The sequence below is a fragment of the Staurois parvus genome, unplaced genomic scaffold (genome assembly GCF_062004578.1).
Source record: "Staurois parvus isolate SC_StPar_1 unplaced genomic scaffold, SC_StPar_1.0 ptg000202l, whole genome shotgun sequence".
In the NCBI taxonomy this organism is placed as follows: Eukaryota; Metazoa; Chordata; class Amphibia; order Anura; family Ranidae; genus Staurois; species Staurois parvus.
The window spans coordinates 2,278,757-2,291,111 of NW_028317998.1; the positions used below are offsets into that span (position 1 = coordinate 2,278,757).

At 36.8% G+C, this 12,355-nt stretch overlaps 1 protein-coding gene across 1 annotated transcript in view; it reads left to right on the forward strand.

The window, feature by feature from the left end:
• Positions 1–12,141, forward strand: part of GUCY2F (guanylate cyclase 2F, retinal) — a 68,235-nt gene extending 56,094 nt beyond the window's left edge. The window contains exons 15-18 of the mRNA XM_089678279.1: positions 792–890; positions 2,778–2,872; positions 4,560–4,645; positions 11,551–12,141. Of these exons, the coding sequence (XP_089534405.1) occupies positions 792–890; positions 2,778–2,872; positions 4,560–4,645; positions 11,551–11,662 (392 nt within the window). The 3' untranslated portion in view covers positions 11,663–12,141. The remainder of the gene's footprint in view (positions 1–791; positions 891–2,777; positions 2,873–4,559; positions 4,646–11,550) is intronic.
• The last annotated feature ends 214 nt before the right edge of the window (positions 12,142–12,355 follow it).

Consider the following 12,355-nt stretch of genomic DNA (forward strand, 5'->3'; position numbering starts at 1 on the left):
AACTTCTGAGGTGCATTGCATTAAAACACATTTTTTTTTCACATGTTTATGTGCAAAGCATTAGGCAGCCAATTCAAAATGAATGGGCTGCAACACACCCCAGCAGCCCAAAAATCAGACCTGCACTTTTTTTGACAACAGACTGCACTGGAATGTACATTAGTGTGTTGTGCTGCCCAGCATTGCACCTCAGATGTAAGCTGCATTGGGTGCCATTCAGAATGAATGGCACTGCATCACAAGTAATGCGTGGTGCCTCATGTTAGAGTAACACACACAGGGATGTGCGCATTTTCTCAATACAATATTGTGAACAGGGCCCCAGTATTGGTTTGTTTATCAATTTTGATATTGCTTTTCATAAAGTCCAAGGTTTTCCACAAACACAGATGAAACAAACATTTACCAGTGTGTGTATTACAGAGAGAGCCTACTGTTTTCAATAAGTATGCGGTTATGATTTAGAAGTGGGTTTGTTTTTTTTTTGTTTTTATTGGGCTAGGGGTTATTGCTTGCAATTTGTAACTAATAATTCATTAATAATAATACGTTTATAGACTTTTGATATTTGCTGTACATCCACTTATTTTATACAATTGTTTGCACTCTTTGTTAGAATGCCTAAGTGGTTTGATGACCATATGTAAAATGACATTTTTCATATGTATGCCTGATGATGAATATGTACGGTAAATAATACAGTATTTAAAAAATCAGTAAGACCAATATTATATTAAAATTGTTTATTTAAAACATGTCTGTATATTACGCTTCCATGCTTCCTTCTCTAGGGTCTGTGGTAGCTGGTGTAGTAGGCCTGACAATGCCAAGGTACTGCCTGTTTGGGGATACAGTAAACACTGCTTCCCGGATGGAATCAACAGGGTTACGTGAGTACAAACAACTGATTCAAAGACCATTCAATTGTCAAAATTACATAATCTGGTGATTGGTCAATAAATATAGCTAGAAAATATTACATAAAATGTATTTGAGCATTTGTACATTATTATTTATACTGTTATGCATAAAGTTACAGAACAGTTGATATTCCTTGTCTGTTGGTATTTACTGAGTAACACAAAAATATTCAGATTGTGTTTTTAGAGACTGAACAGGATGCTGTTCCATTGTCATATTTTCTGCATTCGACTGTTCCATATAAATTATACATCTGATATGAATCATATTGTTTTAATAGAATGTATTTCTTGTTTATGTATTTGACTATATGAGTGAGTTTTACTTTTCTACCTGAATTAATTATATATTATTATTTTTACTATGCCATAAACCATAGTAACCAGTCCAATATAATTTTTTTTTTCTCACCTGTTATGGCTATATTTTTTGTCTTTTTGCCTACTAGTACACTGCAAAGTGTATTGTTAAATTAAATGCTTGTTACTGTTATCTACAACAGCATTCCTCAACCGGGGTGCCGAGTCCTCATGGGTGTCACAGTAAAAAAACTGCCCCAACTAAGGCACGCAGTTCCATTAAACATTTTTCACTCCCAGCTCAGCCATTTTTTTAACAGAGGCACCAGTCTGGTGCTTTTTTAAACTGGCATGAAAGCTTTCTGGGTTGCTGACAGGAGTAGTGACAGCAGCACAGAAGAGAGAGCCGGGAGGAGGTGCTGACTTTTCTCTCTCCCTCCTGTCTGTATACAGGAGTTAAAACCAGAATGCTGTCAGATCAGACTGTACAGGGCTTGATTACCTCCTCCTATCTCCTCCCAAACTGCTCCAGCAGAAATTGTGGATAAGGGGACTGTAATCAATTCCTGTACAGTCCTGATCTGAGAACTTTCTATTTCATCTCTGTATACAGATAGGATGGAAAGGAGCTGGGGGGGAGGTGGAACACAGCCCACACCTCCTCCAAGCTCTCTGCTGCTGTCACTACTCCTGTAGCCAGTTTTCCTGTGTAAGTTTCAGAGGTGGGGGGTGGGAGATTGTACTGGGGACACAAATGAGGAAGGGTAACATTTGTGCTTGGACTGAGAAATTTTGTGCTAGGAGAAGGGATTTGCAGGGGGGAAGAGGAACAGAATGTGTGCTAGGAGGGGGGATTTGGGGGTGGGTGGAGAGGATTTACAACCTACAAACCACTGAGCTCTGCCAAACAAACTACATATTAGGGCTTGTTCACACCAGATGCAGCGTGGGAATGTGTGTGAAATCCCATGTTCTCCCACACTGCACAAAAATATTCTGCCTTTTGCAGATGCACGTGGGTGTCATTAATTCTTAGTGCACCCCCACGCATCTAGCAAATCCATGTTTGTTAGCACCTGTTAAAACGCGTGGTACCATAACATAGCTTGTGTTTTGCTGCAGCACAATTTTACAAATCATGCTGGCACTTTTTTTTCTTTTCTTTTTTTTTTTTGCATTCATGTGCATAGAGGAGCCCAATAAAAAAACATGATTCAAACGTGCAAAAATGCTGTAAATAGTTGAAATAACACTGATCTACATAACTCAAAATGTATAGCCATAGTGACAAGGAATGGGCTGAAATCTGAAAGCATAACACAAACTGCTGGTTACGTCAAAGTATTCCTAGGCCTCATAAATGACAGAAGAGCGCCTTTGACATTTTAAGCCCCCTTTACATTATTTCTTTGGTTTTCTACTTTGTTATAGAATAATGAAAAAACTGCAATATGATTGCAGATGTATTTCTGATACTTATATAGCAGCTCAGGTTAAGTAATAAAAAATACAGAACAATCTTATAAAACTTTAATGCAATGCCTGTTTCCTCTCCAGCCTATCGAATCCATGTCAATCAGAGCACTGTGAAAACACTCAGATCTTTAAATGAAGGATACCTATTGGAATTAAGAGGAAGGACAGAGCTAAAGGTAAGTGACTTGTGTTTCTGCAAAACATGTGCTGCTTCTTGTAAGATATCACTAAATTGATTTGTGCTTGGGTCCGTTTTCAGAGAATTGTAAGACTTCACAGACATGTAGTCATGAACACAGTGCAGACACTTGCTGATAATGTAGACAATAGGTATTGTAGTGTTCATATGATTACCATATACAGTACTGGTCACAATATGAATTTAAAAAGCTGCTGTAGGATTGAATTGTTAATTATCAGCTCAAAGAAACTGGGGATAAGGTCACCCCCAACTCTTTAATTTTGAAAACCAGGGCTATCCCACTAAAATGCATGCAGCTGTGAGATTTATTTTTATCTTATGTAGCCAGTGATGTGGCTATAGAATGGACAATAGGAATGTCTGCAGTATGTGCAATGCAAATTTAATAGGTTTCTGTATGGTTATATATTCTCACCTGGAGAGGTTCCCTTCAGTACTGACCACAAACTTGATGGCATAATTGGTCATGTATTGTGTATTCTCTGTTTAGGGGGAATTTCTGAGTTCAGATTGGACAGACCCTCTCTTTAGCAGAAATCTTGATGACCATGTAAGACTATAGGGATCCTGTAAGATTGCAGATGTGTGACCAGCACTAAAGGGAACTTGGCATAACATATTAATATTATCTTTTTTTTACAAGTCATCTTCTAAAGCTTGCATGTTGATTTATTTTATGAGTTGTTTAAAATGTCTCTGTTGAGAGAAAGAGACAATCAACTATTTAAAGACAGACTTCTCAATTGTTGCTAAATACTCATTACTATAGGAACAGAATATTGCTATGTTTTTGACTGTTGCTTATTTTTTCTGACCCAGCAAAGGCTTTTAGAATTCCATTTAATCATTCAGATGAGCCATGTTTTGTTATTTGTATATAACCTGCTTTATGTTGAATCTATTAAGAGAACCTCTCCTGTACATCTGAAAATAGTTTCCAAGAAAGAATTTAAGAACACTCCTGTTTTTATAACTGAAATACAAAGATCACCATATGAATATATATGGCTTTTAAAATGAGTTCTTGGAGAGTGCTAAAGTGGTGTCATGGGGCAAACTACCAAATGCAGATAGTCTGACCCAGTTGATTACGAGAAGATGAAATTATTGATTTTGTACCATACCATAATATGGCCATCAAATCATCATCATAAATATCAAGCTAGCAATATGTTTCCAGCTCTGAATTTAAGACCATTGTCTCATTAAAGGAAACCTGCAGTGAAATAATAATATTCGCTGCCATTGATGATCTCCTTCTAAGAATACTAGTTGCCTGGCTGTCTATGGCTTCATTACTGTGGTCAATGACTAGGAGGAAGAGTCGGATAAGAAAATCAGACTGAGGTCACTCCTGATCTGTGAAGTTGTTTAAAGTCAGTGCTTCAGAAAATACTGAAGCCATTGGAACTGCATGACAGCAAGGCAACTAGCATTTTCAAAATGAAAACACAAAAATGGTGGACTCTACTTTAACTCCCTACAAGTTTATTTTAGGGAAAGTGGTTTCCTTAACAGTTTCTAGTATATCTGAAATAGTGGTATTTGTGTTGCTTTGTCTTCTATATTGGAATGAAGGCTTATTAGCCCAGTTTGGGTGGAACAACAGAGTTCCTCTAAAGCCTTCTGGTAATTTTTGTCCTTTGTCTCTTTTGGATAAGGGTAAAGGTATTGAAGAGACATTCTGGCTGGTTGGAAAAGAAGGTTTTAGAAAACCGTTACCTGTCCCGCCAGTGCTGAAGTCAGGGTAAGCGGAGAGACCATGTGGTCCCGGAGCAGGATATCCTCTTGCTATCCATCTAACTATGTTTTTTTTATTTTTACGTCACTATTTTGATATCGTTCACAGGCAAATGGGTCATGGTTTGCTGCAGGATGAGATAGCCGCTTTCAAAAGAAGAAAAGCAGAAAAGCAACTTGCAAGGAAGAATATCTGAGGTAATGTTATGCATGAAAATGTATAACATTACATGCTACTTGTGTCATATGCTCAAACCAGTTCTCCTGCAGTCTAATGGCACCTTTTCTCCTTAATGCTTGATCGTTCATTTTAATTTGACCTTTGTCTTGATTGTCTTCTTGTTGGCCAAAAGACAATCCTGCCCAAATAGGCAATGCCAATATTAGTTTTAATGACAAAGGAAAGGATGGTGGAGAAGAGATTATTTTGATTAAAGCACCAGTCCCTTAAACAAGGCCAAAAAATTACATAATTACCAAAAAAGTACCTAAACATTTATTATTAACTATGAGAGCAAAACAGGAGTCAATAAGAGCAAGGGGCTCTAACAGAATACAGGTTCTTATATTGCAGTTTGCCTTTTGGTCATTCCTACAGTTCTTCTGTCTTTTCATTTTGAGTTTGCTATACAAATTAAAAAAGCACAATAACTAACATTTTTAGCTCTCCTTGGATGAATTTACTGCAGACCAGAAGACAGAAGAAGGCATTTTAATGGTATGTTTAATGCAGTTTATATATTTCTGCGACATTAAGTGTGAGGAGCTGGTGCTTTAAACTGACTGTCCACAATATCTCTTGTTGTTTGCTCAGCTTTTGCAGATCCGGCTAGCTGAGAAAAGAACAGAGGAGCTGATTCTGAATACAGGTGTAAAGCATAGTGGACAACGATCAGCAGCATTGAGACTTTTGGCCAATCAAGTTTGTTCCATTCCAAGTGCCTCTATTCCGGGTTCTTTTATAAAGTCTTGTGCTTGTACATTTTATATCAGGAACTCTGCAAATGCCATTTGCTTGCTTCCCTAATATTGCGTTTTTTGAGAAGGGGTGCTAAATTAGCAAATACATTTTATGTACATTTTAGTTTTATTATACAGAGGAGATGACCAATAGACTCTTTAGGGCTGATTCATAAAATTGGAGAAAAGAAAATGAGCACAGGATTTTAGTAGTTGCCCATAGGAACCAATATCATTATACAGAAAAAGTAAACAAGAATTTTGTTTCATATCTATGTACAAGAACTCCAGTTTTGTGCTAATTTTTTTTCCTTTTTTTTTTTTTGTGAAACAGTCCTTTTGATTCCTGTTAGGAATAGTCAAACGGTTTGCTCACATTGTATCAAATTCCTCATGCTTTCTGACAACTGACTTCTTGAATCAGTTATATCTAAACCTACCTAATATACTGTATGACCTATTTAATAATAATACATTATGCCTAGGAAAATTTTAAACGGAAAGGAATTCATGTAGAATGTTGCAGGCCCATCCTGCAGCAACCAACCATAGACTTGGTCACATTCTAAGCTTTACGGTGGCTGCTTGGAGTTGGTGTAGATAGTATGGAATGCTCCACGTTGCACAAGCAAAGTTTTAGAACCTGGCCTCTATCTGGTGTATTTATCAGTATGTCTTTCCTTTGTTTTATTAACATGCATGATCCTTTTCAGTGTTTTACAAAATGTTTATAATGAAGGTAGGTTTTAACAAAATAAATGTTTCTCTCACAGTGCACTACTTGGGTTTATTATATAACTGCATGTTTGATTGCGTTTTTTGTAATTATAATATATTAAGAATGATCAAATATTTTTTCAGTGCATTTAGCATTCTCAATGAAAGGGACTATGAATGTAAAAGGTAATAGTATGTAGGTGCACCTACTGGTATATTTATAATATAGCTAAGATGCAATAAGAGGCAATGGTCTCTTACCTTCCACAGCCAGTTCTTTAGTTATTCCACAAAAAAAGGTCTCATTAAGTCTCTATCATGACAGTCTTCTGATCTGGTTATTTGCAGCCACATCTGCTAGATATCTCATATATGTGAGTGCAGTTGGTCACAACCTTCGGGGACACAGTTGGCAGCCAAATGTAATGCCAAATTAAATGTATTAGAATAGTATACTAACTATGGCAGGAAGGGAGATAAAGCTTGCCATAAAGAAAAGATGGGATGCACAAACAGTAAATATTTTTATTAACTCTACATATTCATGTTGCTGTACTAACTGTATCAGAAACCCTACATTCCAAATACAGTTTTTTTTTAAAAATTACCAAAAAATAGTCAAAATAGGATCACAACAAATGCAGATTCTGAATAGACTCTGGATTAGAATCTGAAAATAAAAGGAGCCTAATGGAGCTCAGGTCCAGTGTTAGGATATATTATGGCAATTTATTGCACATCATTATTAACCAGGGGCGGACTGACCATTTGGAAACTCTGGCACTGCCGAGGTCCTGGGGTCAGTAGGGGACCCCATGAGATGCCCCTGGTACCTTTTTCATAGGCTTTTTTGAGTTTGTGCAAGGACACAGGGGCCCCATGATCCCCTATTGCCCGGGGGCCCCATGAGCTGTCAGTCCGCCCCTGTTATCAACTTAAATGTTCTAACATGTAATGTCATGCAAGCTTGTTGTCCTTATCTCCTACAAATAAAGTATGCTAAGAGCAAGTGACTATATTACACTATTCCACATTTGTAAATGACATAGAATATGACTTCTGGCCCAGATGTGATGCTGCTTAACAGAGATCCAAAGTCACTTGGTTCACCTTAACACTAAAGTGAAAATCTGCCCAAAAGTTTTTCTAGAAGGGCAGGGTTAAATCCACTCTTAGGTCTTTACTGTTATTTAGATGTAAGCATTTATCGTAACCACTGCAGCTTTTGTTCGAGGTGACATGTTGAGTTACCTTATCTGGAATGTATTTTCTGTATATTTTGGTGAAGAATACATTAGGTTGCCAGTGGTTCTGAAATACTGGTTTGTCCCTGTACCCCTGTTCACTGTATCATAAGTGAACTTCCAAGAGGTGAACCATAAAATTCTCCAAACACCTAAGCCTTGACTGTAACAGTAGAGTTGTGTGGGATTCTCCCCACTGGGGTATCTCATGATCGTAAAAACACAGAAGAGATTCAACACTGTCTCTGCGCCCACATCTTAAAATGTCTTGAGTAGAGTTTTGCTTTGGGAAAAATACATTTTTATTACTATTTGACTTCCTGAGCAAATCAGAGAGAAAGAAGTGAAAACTGTGAAAATGTTGAAAGGGTGGTTAGGAATGATCTGTGAGTATGTTTAAAAGGGTTTAACAGTGCAGATCAATTTCTCTGAGAATTTAACTGGAGAAAATTGCCACAATCTGTACAATCTACAATCACAATCTAAAACATCTGTGCATGGCAACCAATCAGCTTTTAGCTTTTATTTTCAAAGCTAGCTCAATAAGCTGAAGATAGAAGCTGACTGGATATTATGCATAGCTGCTTCAGATCCTGTCTGTTCCCATATTCTTTATTGGCCATACACTAATTGATGGATAGCGTGACTACCGCGCGTCAGACCCCTGACCTTCTCACCAAACTCGTGACCGAAGGACTAGCCCTCTGAAACTGCGACGTCACGTGCGTAACAATGCCACGCCCAGCTGCACCCTGTGCAACGATTTTCCAGCTAATGGACCACAAATCAATGTACCGGCAGCCTGAATGCGATTGTTACTGGGTCAGGTTAATTATGCAATTAACCCTTCACACTGCCACCACCTCCTTTTTGTACAGAGAAAGAGGAAAGTCGGCAATATCAGCAATAACACTATGATGGTTGAGATAATCATCTGTATAGCACTGTAACCGCAGACAGGTTATACAGAGGGTTAAACAAACACAGTAGCGCTATTTTAGAGGCAGGAATTCGTAAGTTGCATTAACGAGCTATAGAAACAGTTCAACACTTTCAGAAAGAAAGATTTATTACTAAAAGGTCAAAAGGGTGCAATAAAAATATTTACAGAAAAAAGATGTAACCAATATATATATAAATATACAGAGAACAATAGCACAGCAAACAGATAACAGAAAGACGTTTAGGTAGATAAGTACTTGCCAAAAAACCCTGGGTTAAGCAGTTTCCAGTCTTATGAGCTCAAGGATGCGTTTGATCTCCCTCTGCTAGTGATGTTAAACGCAGGAAGATCTCTCTTTCTCTCACACACACACACACACACACAAAGCATAACAGTCTATTTCTACCAAAATCAGCTGGTGTCTTCTTACAACAGAAAGCCAATTGCCTTATTTGGGAAGAGGGTTGTGTAAAGGCAGGGATTTCAGGTTTTTTGAACTCAGCAAACATACACCAACCGCATTCTTGAGGGCGGGGGGAGATCGGAGGAGGGAGACTGATTTGTTTAGGAGAGAGATACCAAAATGCAGAGGTTTGGAGCAAAATGGATGACCATGCCCATCTCTGTGTGCATGATTGTTACAGATAGTGGTGATAAACACTTGATGGTGGTGATAAACGCTGAACTTCAAATAATAACTCTGTCCTCAGAATTTTGAATCCCTTTTCTCTGAGTTGTGGCTTTCTAGAATGTCAAGTTGATCTTTTTTGTGCAATAAGAAATTAAAAGTACCTGTGCAGTAATGTCAATTAATCCAGTAATGCACTGAGAGAAAATTGGTTGCCCACAAGGTATATTAGCTGCACAGAAATTAAGCAGTAATTATATGGTAAGTGTGAGATTTCCAAAATACAGGGCCATGAACATTTAATGCTTGCTTTGTTGAAGTGTCTATCCACCTACAACTGATATTGCAGTTTTCAGATGCCGGCATGCTGAATAAGCTGTTGAACTCTGTTGTCTTTTAGAGTCTCTGGAGGCAATTTCAAGAGGCACTTCTCCTGGCCTTTTAAATTATTTTATATTGTAGGTGTAGTGAGGCTCTCCCTGCAGCAGCACACAGAATGAGTGAATACCAGAACAGGAAAATCTCCACCTACTGTTAGTATCCAATTGGTACCAACAGTAGGTGCGTTAGTCACCAAATTTAGGTGGAAAAACCCATAAAGTTCAGATTTTAAATTAATTTTTTTTCTAATTTGTTGCCAGTGGGTTAATTTTTCCTATTTTTCCAATGATGTTTTTGCATAAACATGAATTTTTTTGCCATTTCTTTGCTCTGTCTTGCATCTTCTTTTCTCTGAAAAGCACAGCTACTCCAGTCCATGTCCTCCAGCAGCTAATATACCTTCATGTGCTCGTCCACAATGGTTATAGTTTTTAAAGGCAAAGATATAACTAAATAACAACCCTAAACAAGATTCCCAGTCAATAGGTAGGGATAAATGTATAACAACATTAAAATAACAGTATAGTGTGATTCAGTAATAAAAAGGGGAAGTCACTATATGAATATATTTTTTATCTGTACAGTTACACTTTTTATTTGCAATTCATATATTTATCTAGTATTTTGTCTACAGTATTATGGATTAACCCCTTCCAGAATTACTAATACGTAATAATCCTAAAGAAAAACAGTGAACCATATACATACATTGGAAATGCTGAAACAAGCCTCATAATGATCTGATAAACTGAGCTATGTGATCTTCTAAATGCAGCTTGTAGATCGGAACCATAGAGAACACTGCAATTTATTTCTGAGGTCTGCAATACTCCTTTTTATTTGACTTATTTGGGAACCAACAGTTATACTGAACTGACCGCTTCCCTAGAAAATAACACAGAGAGATGTGAAGCCTTGTTTAAAAACTTTTTCATACTATGGGATAGTCTACACTATTGAATTACTGGAAACAAAGCTGATCATGTGATTTCTACTTTTCAATACATCAATTTACATTTTCTTCCCATCAATATCAACAGCCATGTGCTTGTTTTAAACTATTAATTACATCTTAGTTATTAGATTTCAAGAGACTATAATTTGTCAGTGAATTGTAGGTGACACATCTGAAATGCTGGGAATCTATGTTTTATAGTGTTCAATGTAAGAACAGGGCCTTTCTGCTTCTGATGAAATGTTGTTACAGTGTTTTGAATTAATGCAATATATTTTTTCATTTAAACACAATTATAACTTGGGCAAGACATAGTAACACACGTACCCAAAGAGTTTAAGTCACTACAGAAAGTAAAGGCACTATAAAAATAATTATTAACATTAAGAATAATAGTCCTAGGAACTGTGGAAACCTAAGATTATGAGACTGCTTTAATTAATTTGGCTGACAACTAAACATAAATCACCAGCTTAGCCTAATGAATGCTTCCAAACCAGTTAGTATATAATTTACAAAAAAAATGTGATATGGTTTTGCGAAAAGGTAAACTTTGTGAAGAACGTTTTGGCAAAAGTTGTATATTTTTGTAGAAAAATAACAAACCACACGAATAATGTAAATTTAACATAGCAAACCATATTGCAATATATGATTTCTTTAATTGCCCTTGTTATATGAGTGCATTTCTGGGGTCAAGAATATAGAAAACCTTCAAAAGCATGATCACTTAGTTGTTGCTGTTGATTGCAATATCTTGAAGAATTTCCATACAATTCCCAAAGAGAATCAATGTGGCAGTTAATTATCAGAATTATAGAATGTCAATGTTAACATATTACAAGAGCTCTTGATACATACAGTAAATCTGTGAAAAAAAAAATCTGTGTTTTTTGAAAACACTAAACTTGTTTTATCAAAGCAGAAAAATATGCTTAACAAAATCCTTACTTATCAATGAGGTATGATGTTGTGTTATTACTTTATGGGATTATATATGTTTTTCATCTTTATGTACTTTATTCTGTATAAAATGCTTAATACTAATAATTTCAATGCTATTTGTTTTTTATTGTATTTCCAGGGAAGAAATACCTTTCCGTGATCTAAAGCGACTCCTGAAGACAGCAGTGAAGAAAATAACACAGGTCCGACAGATTACATCTCTAATGACACCTGAAACAGAAAGTGGATAAATGCAGCCACAGATGGTGACCCTAATCTTGTGGATTAAATCAAGTCTGAATCAGTTAAGAAGGACACCTTTCAGGAGGTCATCCTTAACAAGATTTACATATTACACCAGATAAACCACCTACACATGGATCATTGCTATGCAAAAGACAAAATCATTGCATTTTCCCTATCTCCAGTCTCTGATCTATGCAAAATTTGTACATTGCAGGGTCAGCTGTGTCGCCTGTTTGGGTTTGGAAAGCACTGACCTTTCCACACTCCCACGCCACTTGCAAGAGATTGCTGAGCAGTGCAATGTAAGCCTTTCTACCAGAAAATGGGATCAGAAAATGGGGAAGGTCTCTGTAAAATACACAATTTTCATATTCTATGTGGTTATTTTTATGCATATTTATTTTTGTCTTGAATACACCATAGCCTAACCGTGAACACATTAAGACTGTAATTTCCAGGCAATAAATTCTAGCTTAAAAACATATATTCCATGCATTTATTTTGTCAGTTAACTTGTTTTTGTCTCAAAGCATGGCTAATAGCTAATCTTTGGATTGAGGGTGGCAAGATTTCATCCCCCACTGGGGTAAAGGTGTATTCATTCTCATCATGACTGTAAACCCCTAATTCACTTTTACAAGCAGAACTGTCAGTTAACCTGTGTATGTATCCAGTAGGGGGCATCTGACACCACAGTT